At 42.7% G+C, this 25,708-nt stretch overlaps 1 protein-coding gene across 7 annotated transcripts in view; it reads right to left on the minus strand.

Moving 5' to 3' along the window:
* ADGRG6 (adhesion G protein-coupled receptor G6) overlaps positions 1–25,708 on the minus strand; it is a 295,747-nt gene that overhangs the window by 109,621 nt on the left and 160,418 nt on the right. For 3 of the 7 annotated variants that reach the window (XM_073627848.1, XM_073627846.1, XM_073627849.1), the window contains exons 5-6: positions 12,214–12,279; positions 8,540–8,776 (exon numbers count right to left, since the gene is read on the minus strand). In XM_073627848.1, coding sequence (XP_073483949.1) covers positions 8,540–8,776; positions 12,214–12,279 — 303 coding nt within the window. The remainder of the gene's footprint in view (positions 1–8,539; positions 8,777–12,213; positions 12,280–25,708) is intronic. The other 4 variants (XM_073627852.1, XM_073627851.1, XM_073627850.1 and 1 more) reach the window with 2 other exon arrangements.

Genomic DNA, 25,708 nt, shown 5'->3' on the forward strand with positions numbered 1-25,708 from the left:
GAGAGAATCTACTTCAAGAGTGAGTATCAAATTTGTATTAGTAAATAAATATTAACAAACAATAGATTTTTTCTAGATGCTCCAAAGCTAACCATCTCATGGATCTCATCAGTGTTGGTCAGGCAAAATAGAAAAGTAAAAGCCCACACTAAAGGCAAATGGCTGTTCACTTTGCAAAGAAAGTTGCACTTTGCAAGCAACGTTTCCCTAGGGCTTAGTGAATGTGGTGCAATTTCACTTTGCAAAGTATACCCAATCACATGCATGGAAAATAATAAAGAGCATTTTTGCTTGCATATGATTGGATGTTGGAAGTCAACATAGCTTCCCCTTACTTACTAAGCTCTAGGGAAAATCCCTTTGCAAAGCGCAACTTCCCTTGCAAAGTAAACAATGTGTTTGCCTTTATTAATTCAACCCCAATGTGCTTTGCATTCTAATTATGTTGTCTGGTTTAAAGCTGAACTCCAGGCATATAAATCTATTTGTATTAGTGTAGCTGCATCTTTATCTTACCTCAGGGGTGGAACTATCACCATAGCAGCCCACACAGCTGCCATGGGGCCTAGGCATGAGGGAAGCCAGTCAGGGGGCCCTAGAGACAAAGAGAAGTTGGTGCCTCTGCAGTTAAACTGGGCATCTAGATGTTTACCAGCACACTGTGACAGCTCACCCCATTGCTACAGACGTTGTAAACACAAAGCAATCAGGGGAAGTCCTCTACTAACCATTTCCTGTGTGCCTCTGACAGATGACATCATCTAATGTAGAGTTCAACAGAGAACATAGATGACTTCCTCCGTTGGCTCTGTGTTTACAAGTGACAGCGGCAATCGGGTGGGCTGTCACAACATGTATGGGTGTTGCTAATGGAGGTCTGAATGGGGCTGGAATCATTCATTTGCATTTGGCCTGCAGGCAGCATCAGAGAGGTGGACAGAGCAGAAGACTTAGCAGCATCAGCAAGCCATTTCTATTGGGGTAATAAAAAAGTAACTCTGCTAGTGCACTAACATTTTGTATCTAGTCTGCTGTTCACCCCCTATTCTGCACTGCCTCACTCAGTAGGCCCTACTGTATCATTTCCTATCACCTATTTCTGGATGCCATGCTGTACAATCTACACCACCTCAATCGATATCCTGTATTATAATTGTATGCCATGCTGTACATTCCCTATTCTGCAGCTCTCTATTCCATATGGCATACTCTGCATTCCCCACCACCTCATTCTGTATGTCATGCTGTACATTCCCTATTCTACATGGCTTCATTCCATATATCAGGCAACATTCACACCTGGGCGTTCTGAAAACATGCACAAAACCATATGTTTTCTTTCGCAGTCACAGAACATGTGAAAAACACGTGCCAAGCTTGCGGTGCCATTTATTGTTAAAAGCACCCCAAATGCGGTAATCAGACGCACATTTTCACGTACAAAAAAAGGTCCTTAAGTTCACTGTGTTCGGATGCCGGACACAGTGCGACACCGGACACAGTGCACTTATGAGAAGCGCCACGTCCATGCAATTGAAGCGCCGAGTAGCTTCCGCCCGGCGCTCGTAGTATCTACTACTACGGCTGGGCGGTTTTATTGACATCTGAGTTTGATGTCACTTCCTGTCCCCCCCCCCCCCCCGTTGTGCCCGGGAGAGAGAAAACAGGAAGAATGAGAGGGGTGGACCCCTCCATCGCTGCTGTGGAAGGAGAACCTGCAGGAGAGGACAAAACACAACAAGGTAAGTGCCGGTGTGCTCCCGCGAAGAACGGGGGGGAGGGGGGTTTGATGTAACACAGGCAGGCTGCATTATTTGATGTGGCGCAGACAGGCTGCATTATTTGATGTGACACAGGCTGCATTATTTGATGTGACACAGACAGGCTGCATTATTTGATGTGACACGGGCTGCATTATTTGGTGAGACACAGGCTGGCTGCATTATTTGATGTGACACAGGCTGCATTATTTGGTGGGACACAGGCTGGCTGCATTATTTGATGTGACACAGGCTGGCTGCATTATTTTATGTGACACAGGCAGGCTGCAATATTTGATGTGACACAGGCAGGCTGCATTATTTGATGTGACACAGGCAGGCTGCATTATTTGATGTGACACAGGCTGCATTATTTGATGTGACACAGGCTGCATTATTTGATGTGACACAGACAGGCTGCATTATTTGATGTGACACAGGCTGGCTGCATTATTTGGTGAGACACAGGCTGGCTGCATTATTTGATGTGACACAGGCTGCATTATTTGATGTGACACAGGCTGCATTATTTGATGTGACACAGGCAGGCTGCATTATTTGATGTGACACAGGCAGGCTGCATTATTTGGTGGGACACAGGCAGGCTGCATTATTTGATGTGACACAGGCAGGCTGCATTATTTGGTGGGACACAGGCTGGCTGCATTATTTGATGTGACACAGGCAGGCTGCATTATTTGGTGGGACACAGGCTGCATTATTTGATGTCACACAGGCAGGCTGCATTATTTGATGTGACACAGGCTGCATTATTTGATGTCACACAGGCAGGCTGCATTATTTGATGTCACACAGGCAGGTTGCATTATTTGATGTGACACAGGCTGCATTATTTGATGTCACACAGGCAGGCTGCATTATTTGATGTGACACAGGCTGCATTATTTGATGTGACACAGGCTGCATTATTTGATGTGACACAGGCAGGCTGCATTATTTGATGTAACACAGGCTGCATTATTTGATGTGACACAGGCTGGCTGCATTATTTGATGTGACACGGGCTGCATTATTTGATGTGACACAGGCTGCATTATTTGATGTGACACAGGCTGCATTATTTGGTGGGACACAGGCTGGCTGCATTATTTGATGTGACACAGGCTGCATTATTTGATGTGACACGGGCTGCATTATTTGATGTGACATAGGCTGCATTATTTGGTGGGACACAGGCTGCATTATTTCGTGGGACACAGGCTGGCTGCATTATTTGATGTGACACAGGCTGCATTATTTGATGTGACACAGGCAGGCTGCATTATTTGGTGGGACATGGGCAGGCTGCATTATTTGATGTGACACAGGCAGGCTGCATTATTTGATGTGACACAGGCTGCATTATTTGGTGGGACACAGGCTGGCTGCATTATTTGATGTGACACAGGCTGCATTATTTGGTGGGACACAGGCTGGCTGCATTATTTGATGTGACACAGGCTGCATTATTTGATGTGACACAGGCAGGCTGCATTATTTGGTGGGACATGGGCAGGCTGCATTATTTGATGTGACACAGGCAGGCTGCATTATTTGATGTGACACAGGCAGGCTGCATTATTTGATGTGACACAGGCTGCATTATTTGGTGGGACACAGGCTGGCTGCATTATTTGATGTGACACAGGCTGCATTATTTGATGTGACACAGGCAGGCTGCATTATTTGATGTGACACAGGCTGCATTATTTGATGTGACACAGGCTGCATTATTTGATGTGACACAGGCAGGCTGCATTATTTGATGTGACACAGGCAGGCTGCATTATTTGATGTGACACAGGCTGCATTATTTGATGTGACACAGGCTGCATTATTTGGTGGGACACAGGCTGCATTATTTCGTGGGACACAGGCTGGCTGCATTTTTTGATGTGACACAGGCTGCATTATTTGATGTGACACAGGCAGGCTGCATTATTTGGTGGGACATGGGCAGGCTGCATTATTTGATGTGACACAGGCAGGCTGCATTATTTGATGTGACACAGGCAGGCTGCATTATTTGATGTGACACAGGCTGCATTATTTGATGTGACACAGGCAAGCTGCATTATTTGATGTGACACAGGCTGCATTATTTGATGTGACACAGGCAGGCTGCATTATTTGATGTGACACAGGCTGCATTATTTGATGTGACACAGGAAGGCTGCATTATTTGGTGGGACACAGACTGGCTGCATTATTTGATGTGACACAGGCAGGCTGCATTATTTGGTGGGACACAGGCTGCATTATTTGATGTGACACAGGCTGCATTATTTGATGTGACACAGGCTGCATTATTTGATGTGACACAGGCAGGCTGCATTATTTGGTGGGACACAGGCTGGCTGCATTATTTGATGTGACACAGGCTGCATTATTTGATGTGACACAGGCAGGCTGCATTATTTGGTGGGACACAGGCTGCGTTATTTGATGTGACACCGGCTGCATTATTTGGTGGGACACAGGCTGGCTGCATTATTTGATGTGACACAGGCTGCATTATTTGATGTGACACAGGCTGCATTTTTGATGTGACACAGGCTGCATTATTTGGTGGGACACAGGCTGCATTATTTGGTGGGACACAGGCTGCGTTATTTGATGTGACACAGGCTGCATTATTTGGTGGGACACAGGCTGGCTGCATTATTTGATGTGACACAGGCTGCTTTATTTGGTGGGACACAGGCTGGCTGCATTATTTGATGTGACACAGGCTGCTTTATTTGGTGGGACACAGGCTGCTTTATTTGGTGGGACACAGGCAGGCTGCTTTATTTGGTAGGACACAGGCTGCTTTATTTGGTAGGACACAGGCTGCTTTATTTGGTGGGACACAGGCGGCTACATCTGGTGGGACACAGGCGGCTACATTTGGTGGGACACAGGCTGTATTTTGTGCGACACAGGCTGCATTTTGTGTGACACAGGCTGCATTTTGTGTGACACAGGCTGCATTTTATGGGACACAGGCTGCATGTGAGGGACTCCGCTGGGGGCACCTGTTGTAAGGACAGACTCCAGCTGGGGACACCTGATGAGATTTGGTGGCAGGCAACGTGGCTAGTGACACACTCAGGGCTCCCACTGATTCTGCATTATGGTGAGTTGAATGATTTCATTTTATATTACCATGTAATAATAGAAATAATGCACCCGGCACAACCATGCTGCCGGGATGATTGAAGTGCTAACACCAGGTGTTTGGAATATCTTTATCTGCTGATTGTTAAACTTTCTAGAATACACATATTTCTATTGTTGTGTAGGATCTGGGCCTGCTGTCCCTTCATCCCTCTCTCCCTCTCCCTCCATCCCTCGTTCATCTCAGAAGCTAACTACACCACCTTAGAGCCACACCCACTATTTTGCTGAAACCACGCCCACTTTCACCAAGTGGGAGAGGTCAAAAAGGAAGGGTGGGGTCTGACCCCCCCATCCTAAAACTTCACCAGCTGCCACTGAATGTCCAATAAAGTAAATGAGCTTCTTTGATGTTCTTGATGTGCAGAATCCGCCCCCACTTAAATTCCCACTACTGCGCCTAGAACAGAAAGTCCTACCTGAAATCGGGCTGCCACTTAAAGTATTATGAATACTTGAGAGGCCGATGTGTGCGCTGACAGTGCCCATAGATGCAGTGAATGAGTTGTCGGGACTCGGCTGTATGGACACACGTTACTTCCTCCCCATAGCGTGCAGTTGCCAGAGAACTGAAGTGAACCTGCATGCACTTTCCTCGCCCCCTCTGGAGGGACGGCTCGGAATCTGCCGGCTGCTGGTCCTGAACTGTAAAGGTTCTCATTGATTGGACAGCCTGAGAATTGGAGGATCTGGAGGGTGAGCGATCCTAGGAGACAGCTGGCTGCAGTTTGGAATTCTTTGCCATTATCTCTAGATCAAGACCGAACCATTACATTTCAGGAAACTTCTTCACACTTCGGTGATTCTTTATTTCCTATGAACTTGGTTGACAGTTTGATTTTAACTTTACGATTGGTCAGCTCCATAGTATTGTTAGGATTTCAGCTGGTTGTTTCCCAGCTGTCAGTTGATCACAGAAAGTGATCCTTGCATACACTTTTGGATAAAGGATAGTTGATTTAACCCTTTCTGTGTGGTTTGAAAGCGCTTTAGCCTGACACGCAAGTGCAGGCACTGGGAGTCGGTGAGTGCATTTCTTAAGGGAGTGGAGTCACTAACATTTTGGTGTGGTGGATGGAATAAGAAGACACTATAGCTTAAGGACATTTTGGAAATCTTATGGACTTTTTGTTTATATTGTGGTAGATTCACTTACGTATGTGATTCACTTGTCACAGGGTGATTTAATTGTTCATTTATTACACAGTTCTTCACAGTTATGTTGAATAGATATTTATGTTAAAAATTAAGCGCCATTGTTTTTTCCTTGAGTCACTATGTTTTATTTAAGGATAAAAACACTACTCACAGTTCATTATACTACTCATTCCTTATGCCATGCTGTACGCTTCTTATTCCACAACGCCTCATTATGTATGCCATCTACGTTCTCTATTTCGCAATGCCTCATTCTGTTCTCATACCATGTTGCACACTTCCTATTTCAAAATGGCTCATTCTATTTGCCTTGTTATTCATGTTATAATTAATCCATATTATATTTTGACTGTATGATATACTGCACATTCCTGACCACCTCATATTCCATATGCCATGCTGCCATTCCACATGCCATGCTGTACGTTCCCTATTCTTCAATGCCTCATTCTGTATGCCATGCTGTATGTTACGGCCAAAAGGCAACCAAAGATTCTGCCGGAAGAAGAAACCGTGGAAAAGATGCCAGCTTAATTGAAGGACCTTGCATGCGTTGGACCTCTAAAATCATTAAATCCCCTTTAATCTGGAGTCGTGCTTGTAATCAGAGCTATAAACAGGGCTGGAGACTGTGATGGTTGATGAGTGGAGCAAGTACAGTGGGTAAAGCCTCCACTGTTAGTAGTGTGCAGAGGGTTCAGTGAAGCAGGGCAGACATACTGCTTTCAGCAGAGGATTCACCTGCACTGCCACTCTGCCACCCCCCATCCCCACTTATGGAATGTGTTTATTTTAATATCTACCATATGTGTTTGCAGCCTATTGCATTAGGGTGTGCACCCCAAAGTGTGTGTTTCTATAAATATGGCCCTGGCATATTGATCTCCCTGCTGGCACAGTGAAAGAGATGTGTGTAAGCACTGCTCCTATGGCAAAGCCGGTAAGAGGGTGATCTTCCCCATCTTCCCGCTGCTATACAGAGTGATAATACAAATGCGCACTAGGTGATTAGGGTGTGCCCAGGCACACCCGGCTCAACCTGTGCACACGCCTATGTTATCTACTCATGCGACTGTTGCTTCACTAAGAATAAAATCTCTTTGCCTTGTTACACTAAAGTATCTGCATACAGCTTTCAAACAGCTGATAAGTACAGCAGGCAGAGTGAGTAAATAATTTGCGTGGTGCCGACAGTGGTGGCTTCTGGTCTGCCCCATTCTACCTATCGGCTGTCAGCAGTGTGAAGTATAACAGAACTAGTATAGGCTTCAATGATCAAGCATCCTGCTTGTATGTCTATATAATGAAGAAGTATGAGCGGAGCAAAGAAGTTCTCCCATCCCTTGTTGCTGCCCAAAGTATGACCGAATACCCAACTGGGAGCCAGCCTTCTGCATTGACCCCCAGGGCACTTGGGAGATGTTGTCTTGCAGGGAACATCTAAATCTATAAATAAGGTGTCCTGCAGACACTACTCCTGGCTGGCAGTGTGAAGATAATTTTTCAGGGCTATATGAAGACATCAGACAGATTTTCTAAAGGTAAAAATCTCAACTTCTGCTTCAGTTTTTTATGAATTCAAAAAGGTTAATGAACAGCACATAGGGTTTGAGCTGTGCTTCTGAAATTACTGCAGCCCAGAGTTCAGCTTTAAACACAACTAACACAATTGAGAGTGCATACTGTATTTAAAACAGTCTTTAAAGCTGATGAAGTAATAGCATAGACAAAAAGGGAGACACTACTGAAAGGAGCATGAGACCCTTAACCATAACATGCAAGAGACCGGAAAACACCTAAAATATACAGATGCTTACAATGATGCAATTGTGATGTCTGTTAATTGGAAATAGTGCTTTGATGTCAGCAATATTTGCATTAAAGTTCAGCTGAACCTCAGTTAAAATCAGCTTAATACATTCCAAGCACCTCAAAACAAAAGGTGGGCAAAATCTTACAGTTTGTTTTGTTAGACTGAGTAGAAAAGCTTGTGTCCTGAAGAGAAGCAAGCCAATCAAAGCTAGAGCTCTCCAATCATTAGGAAGCATGATATTTCCTTATTGCAAAGCTATTTACCTGACTCAGCAGGAGGTGTGTCAGACCTCCGCAGAGAGACTACTGTTTCCACACAGAGAGCAAAGATTTTTCTCTACATCATGTTGGCAAATGACAGTCTTTACCATGTGGGCTGTGGCTGCTTTCTAAAGAAACCAAAGTCTTTCACATGTTTTAATCATGAGAAATGTATTTAACTGATTTACACCGAAAGTTCAGTTGAGCTTTATATATATATTGCCCTATTCAAATTATCTATCACATTAAGTTCAGACATTAGAGCATTTAGTTAGTCAAATCAGTAATCATTGGAAGCAAATTTCAACTGCATATTTTTGTTCCAAATTTTTTCCAGAAAATGTTCCAGAAAAAAAGACATGCATAATATGGAAGATATGCTTTCTTACCATATGTGATATTGGTAGAAAGAAAACGGTTAGTGATGATAGCAGTGGATGATGAAAAAGTTACATTAGACGGTGGAGTTACATGAGATGACATGGGGGATGATGTTACAGTAGATGGTCTAGTTACAGTGGTTGTTGAAGTAATAGTGGATGTAGAAGATACAGTGGTGGCTGAAGTAGTAGTAGATGTGGAAGTTACAATGGTTGTTGAAGTTACGATGGGTGCCACTGTAGCTGCTAATAAACAGAAAACATAAATCAACAAGAAATGTGATGTAGCATACATATGCAACATAAAACCTAAAGGGAAATCAAGGTGTGTATTTTTTAACATATTATTTTAAAATAAATTATTATTTTCAGTGGTCAAATGAGAATCACAAGAGGCTTTCACTACTAAATACTAAAATGGTGATCTTTACAATATGACTTCTAGTCATTTTTTCACCAATATCAAAATGAAAATGAGTAAAAATTGTCAATTGTCAGAATGTAGTGGTTATTTTTTAGTATAACTTTTCTTTCCTGTTATGAACATTGAAACTGTAGTTTAGATTTTAGCCAATAGATTGAACATCAAATATGCATTATTGGGTATTAAAGACAAAAAACTGTAGTTAAAAGGATTGGTTTTATACATAGGCTACTAAAGTGGAAGAGGTTTTTGGGGGGATAGGGACTTTCAGGAAGCCATGGCCTGGTGAGGTCATGTATTTCCATCCCTAGGGACTTTAAATGATATCATGACCTGGTAAGGTCATGAAGATCCATCCCATTTGCATCAGGAGAAAAGGTATATTTACAGGGAGGGTGGTACTTTGTGTGAAGCACGTGGCAGCAAAAGAATATATGGATGAATAGAAAGGAATTTTATTTGAAAACTAAATTGTAAACATACATATTTCCGGTAACATTGGTACAAGGTAACATACATACAATAATTAGACCATTTGGCACAGTCCATATATACATGTAATGATAACAATGGTATGCAATAGACAAAATAATGACAATAAAATTGATGGTAATCTTTCATGGTATGAACACATAAAATTCCATAGTTCACCTCAAAGAAAAATGGTATATAACAATGATTCAAAAAGTATTGCCTGCAGGACCTATGGCCTCACTGGACCTGTGGGGGTAAAAATTACATAATAGCTTGAAGAATCTTGGTGAGATTGGTAAAGACATGGCAACCGGTAGCTCTACGCGTTTCATGGCTTTAACGCCACTTGTCAGGAGCAAGTGCGTGTGATATCTATAAAACATTATTGTAAAAAGTAAGAGGAAAGATTAAAAAAAATCTTTCCTCTTACTTTTACAATAATTTTTTAGGTCCTGCAGGCAATACTTTTTGAATCATTGTTATATACCATTTTTCTTTGACGTGAACTACGGCATTTTATGTGTTCATACCATTTGTTTATTGCATACCATTGTTATCATTACATGTATATATGGACTGTGCCAAATGGTCTAATTATTATATGTATGTTACCTTGTACCAATGTTACCGGAAATATGTATGTTTACAATTTAGTTTTCAAATAAAATTCCTTTCTATTCATCCAATTATTCTTTTGCTGCCACGTGCTTCACACAAAATCCCACCCTCCCTGTAAATATACTTTTTTCACATAGGCTACTAAGTACTCGAGTAGAAGGTTTAGTTCACTAAGCCATAAATACAGGTCTATGGAGTTCTGTACTGTACATCAGACCATAAAAGGACAACTAAGAAAGAGGGACAAGGGGATTTGGTTCCTAAAGAAGGCAAAGTTGGAGGTATGCCAATGTATTAAACAAGGTGCAAATATTTCTCCATAATAAAGAAGAAATGTATGCTGTTAATCCTAACTTAACTTAGAACTAAAGGCAAGTGTAAGGTAAGGTAATAAATCCTGTAAGGTTTACTTCTGCCCTCTTTGTCCCAATGGGGAGATTTACCTTCACTTCTTGTCTCATAGCTAAAACAGGAAGTGAGAGGAAATCCCTGCAAATTATAGGAATCTCTTGGGGACCACCGGGTCACCAGAACTAGTGTGCCCATTGGAAAATTTCCCCTCTATTACTGTTCTTGGGACAACCAAAATTTGGGATTTTCTTTTAAATTCACTTTCAATGATAACGGTAAACAGGACAAATAGAGAGGATAAGTCTCCCTAATGGGGACAAAGACAGAATAAAAACTGACAGGTGTTCTAATCCCTCTCCCCTCTATCAAAAACCAAGAAAAAAAATTGCCTTAGTTATACTTTAATTACTGCATCTTTGAACTATAACGAGTTTGAAGAAATGATCAATAGATAAATGAAAAGGAAGAAAGATGATAGATAGAGATGTATTCAATTGTGAATTCCAGCTAAGAATGACATTGTTTCTGTCTACATTCTCATTGGAGTGATCCACCCTCATTATTTGTCTTGGTGAACACTGAACACTGTTACTAGGACAGAAGGTGAGAGGGAATTCACTATTTTACAGTTGTCACCAAAACAACATTTAGGATAGGATGCCCTCAAATGATGTTCTGGTGACATATAACAATGTTGGGATTTAGCACTGATTAGGGGAAGATTTCCACTTACTTCCTGTCATTCCTCTGGGACAGGAAGCAAAGGAAAATCTCTCCGACATGTGTGACCAGCCAATAAAATCATGTTTTTAGATTCTCCAAAACTATACTGGAATACAGAAACTAGAAAGGAAGTGATGCGATTGGATGCTATAGACTAGTGGTCATCAACCCTGTCCTCAGGGCCCACTAACAGGCCAGGTTTTATATATTACCTTGGGGAGATGCAGACTAGAATACTGCAATCACTGAGCAGCAAATGATAATGTGATGTATTTCAGTTATCTTGCAAACCTGGCCTGTTAGTGGGCCCTGAGGACAGGGTTAATGACCACTGCTATAGACAATATAGACAGAGGCAATGTTTGCCTTAGATCCTTTCATGAGTGAGGTTCATAGATTTTTAGTTGTCTGAAACAACCAGCAGAATTACACATGCAATATACACTAAATACCACAATGCTAATTAAGCCTAGGAAATTTTGGGCACAATGGTTCTTGCTAAGAATGCATTTACTATCACAGATAGAAATGAGAAAATACAGAACTAGGTCTACATCACGTACAGCAATTACATTTACTAACAACAAAAACATTCAGTTGCTGCGAAGATCAGTGAAACAGAAATCTGAGAGCGGCAAAACAGCTGTAAAAATAAAACATAACCCAATGACACCAAATAGTAGGCAAGGAAAGAAAGTCATAAAGCCAGTCTGTAGGAAAGGTCAGCATCCCATTGTGTAGTACTGTGCAGTTGTGCAGATGATTCCTCAAGGTATTGATCAAAGCTGGTTCTCACTGTGTGATTTGGCCTGTACTGAAAGTGACAAACCCAGCAGCATCGCTATATAAAAGGAGACCGTGTAACAGTGCACATTGTAACATCATAAGCTTAACTCTTATTTCCATTTCATTGTATTAGATACTGCGTCATATATTTATTAGGATGATCCCTTTATTAAGTTTCTAATTTAGCTACCTGGAAAACAGAGACATGGGGGATTTTATAAGTTAAAACAAGACTTTTTCACATATTTGCATGACACTGTTTTGATAAAAACCTGGCATTTTTTACGTATAAATCGCAAATTGCTACCTTGACAAACACCAGCCAGCTTTTCACAGGTTGTTGGGTGTGTTGGAATTGCTGGTAAGGATGTTCCTATAAGTAAAAAAAAATGAAATTTTATATAAATTTTTAGCTGCATCTATAAGCATCTGCAATAGATAACTCTTGTACCTAATACTTAAATAGACATGATCAAGATGCAGAAATGTGGAGCAATACTTGACATTAAGAAAATAAATAGCTTTATGTAAATAATACTATATTAAAGAAATCCTACACAGAAAAAAAATATATAACGTTATAACAAAAGCAGCACCAGCTACATACTATATACTTACTACTTCTATGCTCCCCTATAGCTCCTTTTAGCAGGAGCTGAAGGAAATACCCAACTGGTACTTCCATGAATGGGGTAGTATGTGACCCACTTAATGCGTTACATGGGCAGTTCATAGTCTAGTGTAAGCTACAATTCTTTCACTTGTAGCATACACAGGACTTTCCTTTCATTCACAATGGCTGAACAAGGAACACAAGTATGTGTCTGTGGGGTCTGCAATAAAGTAAACATGCTACTTTGCCCTGTATAGTTAAGTGCTACAAGGTTGGACCATCTAAACACAATATAATAATATTGATTACAACAAGTTATTGAAAAGTACTGTATACAGTATATGTTGACAAGTATATCTGTGTCATAACAAGCATTTTACATATGTGTAATGAACCACTCACGTTTACAAAAGGTAGAAACAATCTGAGAATGAAAATAATACATATACGTATGTCTTCATTTTAGTAGTCAGTGCTACTGACTACTTGCGCTATTCCCAGCACAAAAAAACCGAACCTTGACCTAGTCATCAAATGTGTCACAGTTTTGCATATCTGGAAATTACATTATACAGTATATACATTTTGAAATGACTGAGCAAAAGCTCTCTCTGGATTACTAACCTGTTCAGCCAAGTGTAAATGTAGGCATATTAAAGCTGTAGTTTAATATACATATTTAGTCATATCACTTACCTGTAATGAAGGCTACCCCACATTGTGCAGGCAACCGGATCCTAGAGAAATCTTTACTGCAGGAATGCCCTGTCCTCCACCTGTTTCTATACCTCTGTCAATGTACGGGTTAAAAGCGCTGTGTCTTCAGGCTTAAAGCGGTAGTAAACTCCGCTTAGTCATTTTTGCCTACAGGTAAGCTTATAAAAGAGTAAACCTGTAGGTAAAATGAATATCTCCTAAACGTGCACTGTTTAGGAGATATTGACCCTGGACGTCACCGGCGCATGCATACCATGCCAGACCTTCAGAGCTTCGTGGCGGAACCGTGGGTTCAAGTGACGTCATTGTGGCTCCGGCCAATCACATAGCCGGAGCGCGTGAACCCAGAAGAAAGACCGGGGGGAAGATGCCAGCCCTCTCAGCAGTGACAACACAGTGCTGGAGGGCTTCATTCCAAGGTGTGTATTTCATAATGTGCTAATATGCGATGCATACTAGCACATTATGCTATTGCCTTGCAGGTGTTTTTTTTTTTTTTTTTACAACAGACATGGTTTACTATTACTTTAACAGCAAAACAGATGGTCATGTGGGACACGCCTCCTCCTTCCTCCATTGAGAAAAGTTATTTTATTGATTACACTGCTTGTAACATGATCTGTGAATGGGAGAGAGAATCATGTGACTGATCAGACTCTCCCTCATTCACAGATTGTGTTACAAGCAGTGTAATCAGTGGAGGAACCTTTCTCAGTGGAGGAGAGGGCAGGAGTGGGCATGTCCACGTCATCTCTACTGCTGTTCTGGCTGAAAACTTGAAACTGTTAACCATTGAAGCTCCAGAAGTTTAGAGACAGGAAGAGGACAGGCATCCCTGCACAGAAGGTTTTTACAAGATCCAGCTGCCTACACTGCTTTGGAGTACACAGGTACTGTAAGTGATGTGAATAAAGCTTTAAGTTTTTTTTTTTTTTTGTTTTGTTTTTTAGGCTTTAAACTAGAGCACTAAAATCATACCTGCATTTACTAGCAACTAAGGATGTCTAAGTTTAAAGAGCAAGTGAAAGTAGAAAAATGGCCAGAAAAAAGTATAATTGTTGCAGTAAAATATCTATTCTACCAGCGTGGCCATTAAAATGATTTGTCAGAGCCATGTAAAATGATCTAAAACTGCAGGCATGATGAGACCAGTCTGTTTTTTTCTTGCAATGTAACGTTAAAGTAGCATTATAGACAAAACTGTTTTTTTTTTAATTTTGGATAGAGTAAGGGAGGATTATAACATCTGTCAGATTTTTTTTGCCATCTGTGCCCCATTGGGGAGATTTCCCTTCACTTTTTGTCCCATAGCCAAACAGGAAGTGAACGGAAATTCCTGCGAATTACGGGAATTTCTTGGGGACCCCCAGGCCACCAGAACTAGTGTCACCATTGGAAGATTTCGTCTCTATTTCTTTTCTGGGGACAACCCAAAATTTGGGATTTTATTTTACTTTCACTTTCAATAATGGTAAACAGGACAAATAGAGAGGATAAATCTCCTCAACGGAGAAACAGACAACAATAAAAACTGACAGGGGTTCTAATCCCTCTCCACCCTATCCAAAACTAAAAAAAAAAGTTTTGCCTTTAGTTATACTTTAAGAGCCCATTCACTCTATTGCACTTTCATTTGAGATAATAGGTAAAAAGGTAGTTTAAACAAGTTTATATCATGTTAACATATGCTATATCAGGCTTTGTCAACAAGGGCTCTGTTAAACCCTAGGGCTCCTACAGAGTTTACTAGGGCAGTGGCAGTTGTATCTCCCACCCGCAATGACCATCAATGCAAGAGGAACATTTTCCACGAACATTCAATGTAGGGGTGGCTTCTACTGACGTAGATGTATAGGTGTTTTCTTTTGCTGGGACCAATGTAAGGGGACACGTCTTCAATGACCACCAATACAAGGAGGCACGTTTCTACTGATTACTAGTGTTAGGGTTCACTATACTTACCATAGTCTTCATTTCTTTTCTGGCCATTATTATTTATATTATTGTCATATAAAGCATGAGGATGTTTTAAAATATTCTGGTTTGGATGTCAAGCACTCTGGGGTCTGTTTAGAAAAAAATCTTCTGGGACACGGCAAGTGGATGTAAACAGATGTGCATCTGTTTACATCCTTTGACCTCTGATCCAACACTTTAGGTTCGAAAAAATTGAAAATTATGCAAAAATGTTACTGTTTTTTTTTTTGGGACGTAGAAGGACTTGGCGATAGTCGGATGTAAACAAATGCACGTCCCTATGCCCATAGACCAGTACTGAGCTTCAATTCGGATCCGCCTGAGAAACTGAAAGGCAGATTTGATCAAAATACTCATTTAAAAGGATCCTAATGCCGCGTACACACGGGCTGACTTTTCGACAGACTAGGTCCGCTGACCTTTCAACGGACTTTCCAACAGACTTTCAAATGAACGGACTTGTCTACACACGATCAACCAAAGTCTGACGAATTTGTACGTGATGACGTATGACCGGACTAAAATAAGGAAGTTCATAGCCAGTAGTCAATAGCTGCCCTAGCGTCGGGTTTTGTCCGTCGGACTAGTATACAGAGGAGTGGACTTTTCAACCGGACTCGAGTCCGTCGGAAAGATTTGAAACATGTTTTATTTCTAGGTCTGTCGGACTCTTGGGAAAAAAAAGTCAGCTGGAGCCCACACACGGTCGAATTGTCTGACGGAGTCCGGTCCGCCGGACCTAGTCCGTCGAAAAGTCCACTCCTGTGTACGCGGCATTAGAGTTCCTCCAGGGTAAGCAGGTTTAGAAAGATTGTGCTATACAATAGATCTTTAAACAAAATTGATATGCATTCAGTTATGACTCAAATGAGCATTTGTATGAGTAATGAGTTTTTATTACCACTTCACCAGTGACCATATAGAAATCTAAGATGACAGTGAACATACTTCAGGATAAGTAAATAAAATATGCAGAATGGGGACATAGCAAACTAATTAAGTGCTGCTTGTCATAAAAACACTTAAATACAGAATGATGCATTAACCTTTCCAAACTCTGCTCAGTAACTATAATCCACTGTTCTTAAAACAGCTAAAATCAACCATTACGAAAAAAAGTGCATAATTATTGCTGTTTCATATTACAATTAAAAAAAAGGTAAAATGCAGAATTTTATTAAATACAAACTTTCTTGGTTTGGTGGAGATTGTAACAGGAAGAAACACATAGTGACTAAAGTAACCTATGCCCTATTCTGCAATCTTTGCTGGTGCATGACTTGGATACAGGCAGGAATAGGAGTGGAAATATTCTTCCCTTTCCTGCCCCATGTCAGCACACCATGTCAGTCACTGTTCTTGCAGGTGAACAAAGGGAAAAGACAATGCATAGGTAGTAGAGGAGTGTAAGTACCTCAAAAATGGTTAGAAAAGTACTTTTGTACGGCCCCTTAAAATGAGAATGTACAGCTGTCTGTATATATTTTGTATACTTCTTGTAACCCTGATTTCAGGGACTAAAAAAAAAAAAAAATGTTACTTTATTTTTTATTAGGTAAAAGTTTGAAGCCCAACTCTGAGCTGCAAGGGAGAGTATAAATCTAGGGGGCATAAAAATGTAGATTTACGTACCCGATCCTCTACTCCTCTGCATTGGTAGGCTAATCCCTGCAGTGTCTTCTCTCTATGCTCCAGCAGTCTGAAGTCTTAATCAGTGGTTGCCGCTCCATTAGGGGCACAGGAGCGCTGCCCCCCAGTCCATGCGCCCAGCCCCTAATCTCCATGCAGGGCACCGGATGCATGGATTTCAATGTTTTTTTTTTTCTTTTGAAGCACATGATTAGAGCCTGAGCCTTCAAAAAGTGCTCAGTGCTCTGCAGTGCTCACCTACTTGTGTGACAATAGCAGGTTAATAATCATTATTGTCTTCCTGCTTCTCCTCCCGGCCAATCAGGAAGCGGGTCTTAAGACCCGACTGGCCAGGAGGAGAAGCAATCGTATTGGCCGGCCGGGAGCAGAAGCAGGGGGTAAGCCACCGAGGAGGAGACGCAGGGGGAAGCCTCCGAAGCTGCCCAGGACCTGAATGGGGTAAGCAGGGGGCTGGTGGGTGCATAGGTGATCGACGGGGGGGGTTGTTCGTCGAACCACTGGGGGTTTAAACAATCAACCGACCGAACTGGGGAGGGTGGATTGTTTGCCGCCCCCCCCCCCAAAAAAAAATGGAGCACCAGCCACTACTGGTCTTAATCTCATCAAGACTGTTGCAGGGGGTCCTGCACTGGACAGTGATGACTCAGAGGGACAATCCACTGCAGGAGCATTGGGGAGCGCCAACTGCCAGGGAGTGGAGGATCAGGTAAGTAAAAGTGCTTTTACATTCCTCTAGAATAAACAAGCAGTTAACCCTTGCAGAATTTTCAGATTTCCGGTAAGCTTTAGTCCAGGGGTGCTTAACCTGTGGTCCACGGAGTCCTCAGATGTGGCCCTTGACCTCAAACTGAATGCAGGAGTTTTGGTGTACTTTCTGAAAGTGCACCACACCTACAAAATATATTAGAAGTTTATGGCAAAGCGCAAGTAACCCGCACGAAATCCACAGGTGCATTGCGCTGCACCAGTGATGTGGGTAAATCTTAGCGCATCAGTTTAAAATTATCCTTATAGGGGGCTCCGGACAGTTAAGGCTCATTTACGTTTGCATTTTGGGGAGCAGATGGTTTTCACCCCCCCCCAACCACTGGTGTAGCATCAGGGGTTGCAATGGCGACTCACCCCATTCCCCAGGGAGTCAGTGCAGCCTCCCTGTCACATTCTGTTTTACACTCTTTTTTTTACACTTTAAAAGCTGGGAAAATAAGAAACAGTCCTTAAAAATAAGTAGTTCTCTCAAAATCAGTAGATGTTTCAAAGTGCATGAAATATAAATTGCTGCTAATATTTATAAGAACTAAACTTGTAGAATGTTGATTCAATGCAAATTTCATTGTGTTGCCTACAAGCAAATTCTACATTTTATAAGGGATTTTTTGCCCTATAAAGGTTTTGAGTTCTAAAGATCTAAAGTTCTTAATTCAAAGCTCAGCTTTTATAGGAAAGCTATAAATCCACATATAATTGCAGCTGCCTATACTGTATCTTTGGATTGACTGTTTTTTTAACCACCTGTAAATATACGGTGAGCGGGCAGCATGTGCAGGCACTATCACATCCCTCTTCCGGGCTTGACAGAGTGCATAGTGTGCCCCCTGCTGACCTAGATGTGATTGGACACAGCACGAGTTTGGCAGCTGATTTCAGCCAATGGTTTTGGCTGAAGTCAGCAGATCGGCTGTGTTCAGTCAGACACAGGGTTCTATATTTACGAAAACACAGAACTCTGTTTAAAGGGAACAGTGATCTAGCTGTTTCTTCTCCCTGCTTTAAACAACCAGATTAGTACGTAAAAGCAGCACACATTACACACATTAAACATTGTTAGGCACACAGTTAAACCCTTGATTGCCCTTAGATGTTTCCAGACAGTGTCATTATTACAGTGTCAGTGTACAGTATTATCACTGATCACTGTATTAATGTCACTAGCAACGTCAGTGTCAGTTAGTGATCCTCCCAGATAGTGTCTGTTAGCACCAGATTGACCACCACACTTTTACAGTCCCACTATAGCATCTATAGTTGTGTAAATTCCAGTATATATACAATAGTTTGTAAATGCTATAAGGATTGCACAAACCGATTAATATACTGTACACTTATTGTTTTTTTTAACCAAAGATATGTAGCAGTATTTATTTTGGCCTCACTTTGTGAAGAAATTCGATTTTTTGATTTTCTTATTGGATATGTTTTATAACATAAATTAGAAACTATTGTTTTTGTTTTTTTCCAAAACCTGTGGTCCTTTTTTGTTTATATAATTAAAAATATAAAAACCCAATGGTGATCAAATACCACCAAAAGAAAGCTGTATTTGTGTGAAAAAAATGATAAAGATTTTATTTGTGTACCAGTTAGAGTAACGCAGTGCTGAATAAAAAAAATGGTCTGGTCGTGAAGGGGGTAAAACCTTCCAGAGGTCAAGTGGTTAATAGATACTTTTTAATTAATATAGCTTCTTTTTAAACTGGTATTAAACCTAAAAATAAACATTTATTATATTGTAGTAGAGCTGCACAATTCATAACTAAAAAATCACAATCTCGATTCAACCGCCCTCACGATCTTAATCCGGTATTTCCACGATTCTATGTAACAAGTGCAGAGCCATTCTCTGCTCAGAGGTATCAAAAAAAAAAGCCGGCAAATGTTTATCAACATTGCTCAGTGCTGAGAGATAACTATAAATGATGTATCATTTGGTTCTTTTAGATCAAAGGGATGAACCTTGGTCTGTAAATGAGGTAAGTTTAACCACTTAAATTGGACTTCCACCCAACTTTACTACACCACCCCTCAGCTCTTTAGGCAGTTCCTTTGACCTCATGATTCTCATTTGCTCTGACATGCACTGTGAGCTGTTAGGTCTTATATAGACAGGTGTGTGGCTTTCCTAATCAAGTCCAATCAGTATAATCAAACACAGCTGGACTCAAATGACGGCGTAGAACCATCTCAAGGATGATCAGAAGAAATGGACAGCACCTGAGTAAAATATATGAGTGTCACAGCAAAGGGTCTGAATACTTAGGACCATGTGATATTTCAGTTTTTCTTTTTTAATAAATCTGCAAAAATGTCAACAAGTCTGTGTTTTTCTGTCAATATGGAGTGCTGTGTGTACATTAATGAGGAAAAAAAATAACTTAAATGATTTTAGCAAATGGCTGCAATATAACAAAGAGTGAAAAATTTAAGGGGGTTTGAATACTTTCCGTCCCCACTGTATATATATATTTATATATTAGCAGAGACCCTAAAGAATAAAATGGTAATTGTTGTAATATTTTATATCATACTGTATTTGCGCAGCGGTTTTCAAACGCGATAAAAAAATACACTTCAATGAATTAAAAAAAACGAAACAGTAAAGTTAGTCCCATGTTTTCGTATAATTTGAAAGATGATGTGACACTGCAAGAATCGCAAGAGAATCATGATCTTTATTCTAAACAACAAAATTGTGATTCTCATTTTAGCCAGAATCGTGCAGCTCTAAGTTGTAGCTTACCAATTCTTATGCAGCGTACACACGAGCGGACTTTCCGGCATACTTGGTCCGGCGGACCAGAGTCTGCCGGACAATCCGACCGTGTGTAGGCTCCGGCAGATATTTCCGGCGGACTTTTTCCCAAAAGCCCGCCGGACCTAGATTTGAAACATGTTTTAAATCTTTCCGTCGGACTCAGTTTCTGGCGGAAAGTCCGCTCGTCTGTGTGCTGGTCCGACGGAAAGCCCGCTCGTCTGTATGCTGGTCCAACAGACCAGATACGACGCAAGGGCAGGGTATTGCATTTCGCGCTCGCTGCAATAGGAAAAACAAATTTTCCTATTGCAGCGAGTGCGGGGCATACCAGGCCCTTAGGTCTGGTATGGATTTTAAAGGGAAGGCCCTACGCCGAAAAAACGGCGTGGGGTCCCCCCTAAAATCCATACCAGACCCTGACCTGAGCATGCAGCCCGGCCGGTCAGGAAAGGGGGTGGGGACAAGCGAGTGCCCCCCCTCCTGAACCGTACCAGGCCGCATGCCCTCAACATAGGGGTGGGTGCTTTGGGGGAGGGGGCGCCCTGTGGGGCCCCCCCACCCCAAAGCACCTTGTCCCCATGTTGATGAGGACAAGGGCCTCTTCCTGACAACCCTGGCCGTTGGTTGTCGGGGTCTGCGGGCGGGGGCTTATCAGAATCCGGGAGCCCCCTATAATAAGAGGGCCCCCAGATCCCGGCCCCCCACCCTATGTGAATGAGTATGGGGTACGTGGTACCCCTACCCATTCACCTAGGGAAAAAGTGTCAATAATAAAACACACTACACAAGTTTTTAAAATAATTTATTAACCACTTCCCGCCCGCCCTATAGCGGATTGACGTCCGGGAAGTGGTTCTGTTATCCTGACTGGACGTCATATGACATCCAGCAGGATAACATGCCGCAGCGCGCCCCCGGGGGCGCGCATCGCGGCGATCGGTGGAGCGGTGTGTCAGTCTGACACACCGCTACACTGATCTTGGTAAAAATCCTCCGGCGGAGGCTCTTTACCACGTGATCAGCCGTGTCCAATCACGGCTGATCACGCTGTCAATAGGAAGAGCCGTTGATCGGCTCTTCCTCACTCGCGTCTGACAGACGCAAGTACAGGAGAGCCGATCGGTGGCTCTCCTGGCAGGGGGGTCTGCGCTGATTGTTTATCAGCGCAGCCCCCCCTCAGATCACCCCACTGGACTACCAGGGATGCCACTAGGACCACCAGGGAAGGGGCAACGTGGATGGCCAGGTATGTACCCCATGGCCATCCACATGTGCCCAATCTGTGCCAATCAGTGCCCACAAATGGGCACTGATTGGCACTATTATGTCAATGATATGCCCAGATCTGCCCAGCAATGCTTTATCAGTGCCACCTGTCATTGCCCATCTGTGCCACCTGTCATTGCCCATCTGTGCCACCTGTCATTGCCCATCGGTGCCACCTGTCAGTGCCCATCTGTGCCCATCTGTGCCCATCAGTGCCCACCTATCAGTGCCCATCAGTGCCACACATCAGTGCCACACATAAGTACCCATCAGTGCCACCCATATATACCAATCAATGCCACCTACGAGTGCCCATCAGTGCCGCCTATGTGTGCCCATCGGTGCCACCTATGAGTGCCCATCAGTGCCGCATACCAGTGCCACCTATCAGTGCCCATCAGTGCCACCTATCAGTGCCCATCAGTGCCGCCTATCAGTGCCCATCATCAGTGCCCGTTAGTGCCACCTCATCAGTGCCACCTCATTGGTGCCACCTCATCGGTGCCCATCAGTGCCGCCGTATCAGTGCCCATCAGTGCAGCCATATCAGTGCCCATTATTGAAGGAGAAAGCGTACTTATTTACAAAAAAATTTAACAGAAGCAAAGAAAAACTTGTTTTTTTTCAAAATTGTCTTCTTCCGGCTTTGGGGGTCCCTCCGGTTTCTCTTCTCCCGTCATCTGGTTGGTTCTCCTCCGCTCTCTCCGGCCTCTTCTCCCGGTGTTCCAGTTCTTCGGCCGGCTCCTCCGCTGTCTTCAGGCCGCTCTTTTGCCAGCGGAGGTCCGGACTTCTGGGCTTCTTGGCTTCTTGTCTTCTTCCCTCTTCTCTTCTCCAGATGTTGACACGATGCTCTCTCCAGCTGGACTGCTCTCTGAGGGCTCCGTTGTGACTTATATAGGCGGAGACCACGCCCCCTTATGATGTCACAGTCCCTGGACATGCTGGGACTGTGACGTTTTAGGGGGCGTGGTCAACATCACCTGGTGACCACGCCCCCTAAAACGTCACAGTCTCAGCATGCCCAGGGACTGTGACATCATAAGGGGGCGGGGTCTCCGCCTATATAAGTCACAACGGAGCCCTCAGAGAGAAGTCCAGCCGGAGAGAGCGTCGTGTCAACATCTGGAGAAGAGAAGAGGGAAGAAGACAAGAAGACAAGAAGCCAAGAAGCCCAGAAGTCCGGACCTCCGCTGGCAAAAGAGTGGCCTGAAGACAGCGGAGGAGCCGGCCGAAGAACTGGAACACCGGGAGAAGAGGCCGGAGAGAGCGGAGAAGAACCAACCGGACGCCGGGAGAAGAGGAACCGGAGGGACCCCCGAAGCCGGAAGAAGACCCTCGAAGCCGGAGGAAGACCCCCGAAGCTGGAGGAAGACCCCCCCGGGGCTGTTTAATAAATTATTTTAAAAACCTGTGTAGTGTGTTTTATTATTGACACTTTTTCCCTAGGTGAATGGGTAGGGGTACCCCATACTCATTCACATAGGGTGAGGGGCTGGGATCTGGGGCCCTCTTATTATAGGGGGCTCCCAGATTCCGATAAGCCCCCCACCTGCAGACCCCGACAACCAACAGCCAGGGTTGTCGGGAAGAGACCCCAAAGCATCCACCCCCCATGTTGAGGGCATGCGGCCTGGTACGGTTCAGGAGGGGGGGCGCTCACTCGTCCCCACCCCCTTTCCTGACCGGCCGGGCTGCGTGCTCGGATCGGGGTCTGATATGGATTTTAGGGGGGGACCCCACGCCGTTTTTTCGGCCTAGGGGCTTCCCTTTATAATCCATACTAGACCTAAGGGCCTGGTATGACCCGCGACGGGGCTCGCAAGGTGTCAATCTCGCCGATAAAAGTGGCAAGATTGACTTCCTTTTCTAGTCCTGTCGTACCTGAGTCACGTTCAAAATGAACGGACTTGTCCATGTGTGGGCAAGTCCGTTCATTCTGAAAGTTCGCCGTAACTTCGGCGAAAGTCCGTCGGAAAGACGGGCGGACTTAGCCCGCCGGAAAGTCTGGTCGTGTGTGGGCAAGTCCGTCCATTTTAAAGTCCGGCGCACCTGGCGGACAAAGTCCGTCGGAAAGTGTGCCGGACCAAGTATGCCAGAAAGTCCGATCGTGTGTACGCGGCATTAGATGTGATGGCTGCATTAGTTTTCTTTTTTATACTTTCTTTCTTATATTTTCACATTGTGAACCTGTCAGTAGGTCTGTTGTTTTTCAACAGAAAAAGCTGTCCTGCAGGTTTGGCAGTTAAAGGGTTTGGACAAACCATTTAACACTGACGGGGATTCTTACAATGATCATCTTTTTTTTATTTATGTAAAACCTTTATCCAAAAAGTAATAACAAACTGTTGCTGTAACTGCCTATAATTGACTACTGATTAGCTGGAGTTTTGCTTGATTTTTTTATTGTATTTAAATCCACTACTGCATCTAACACTACCCTTCCCCCAGACTGGCAATGCCACTGTCCAAAGATGTCTCTTTTGCTCCTTCACCCAGAGTGTGGACACCCTATTACAGCACAGGAGGTATGTTACTGGTGTTACTGGCCATATTAGCAGGTGAAACAAGAGGGAAGAAAAGCCTAAAAAAAAAACAATTGCAGCCACCACATCTAATGGTTTAGAAGCTGCAAGATATTATATTTTTGGCTTGGGCTTTATACAACGTTAGGTATTTTTTCACCATATGCTCAGTTTAAATTGTCACCGTTTTTTGGCAGGTTTACTTCAAGGTGTAGGCTCGAAGGCTGTCATTTTGGCTTCACCCCTTAATTATTCACTAACCAGGAATAAGTGTATAGCCAATATGGTCTAAGTCTAATCTCTCATTCTCGATGAAATTTCAAGGTACACACCCTTCTAGATAGTAAAGCAAGGATCAAGATGACAGGGCCTGCATCTTTAAAGGCTACTCAAAAATGATGGTGAGCATATTTCACAGGTTCACTTTTATGATGTCCAAATGGTTAATTAAATCACATATACTGTATATTTCTGGATATTAGATGGCATAAATATTGTAATAAACAAAAAATGTTAACCACTCCATAAGATATTTACTGAAGCCAATGGTGATTTATTAGAAAAACCATCTAAAAGGAAATTCAGCTACAGAAGTAATATGAAATTATTGGGGTTATTTTCAAAAAAAGGCCAGGGAACAAGCCAATTTTCTAACAGACAGGGTTGGCATTGTTATTACACAGCATTATATTCATTAGTTTAAATACAGCAAGACTGCTAATGCAGGAAATTGCTTTAAATGTGTCTCAGTCTGCCAAGGTGTAAAATAATGTTGTAAATATTTTTAAAACAGTTCAGCAATCTCCTGTATACATACAGGTTCACATTTCACTGTAAGATAAACATACTCGAAAGCCTCGTACACACGATCGGATTTTCCGCAGACAAAACCTGGCACTTTTGTCCGAAGACGTGTGCCTGGATTTTGTCTTGCATACAAATGGCAAGGAATTGTCGGCCAACAAACACGAACGTAGTGACGTACTACGTGTTTTTTCAGCTCTTTAGCACCACCCTTTGGGCTCCTTCTGCTAATTTTGTGTTAGTAGAAGTTTGGTGAGTGTTGATTCGTGCTTTTCAGTTTCTGCTTTTCATTTATTTCATTGAGGAGATAACCTGTTATTTATTATTGGCCTTGGAGTTATTGCTTTGACCCAAGTCCAGTCCAGGAAGAGGAGGGGGAGGATTTCTTGGGCCAAAAATTGGTTGCTTTATTAATCGTGACCAATTATGTCATATGCCTTTGCTGCGGGAGCTCCAGGAGAATAATCCAGATGATTTTTGGAATTATCTCCAGATGACAAACCCCTGCTTTTCATCAACTCTTGGCATTGCTGACCCCCAATATTAGGAAGCAGGACACATGCATGAGGCTTTTATTTTATTTTTTGGTTGAATAATAATGATTTGATTTGTTATATTTTCTATATTTTTGGATACATAGAATGCACTTTTTTTTTAAGTTCTATTGGCAGATAGCATGTCTAATTTAAATTGTGTAGAATAATACTTGGCTATGTGTTTT

The sequence above is a fragment of the Aquarana catesbeiana genome, linkage group LG04 (genome assembly GCF_042186555.1).
Source record: "Aquarana catesbeiana isolate 2022-GZ linkage group LG04, ASM4218655v1, whole genome shotgun sequence".
NCBI lineage: Eukaryota > Metazoa > Chordata > Amphibia > Anura > Ranidae > Aquarana > Aquarana catesbeiana.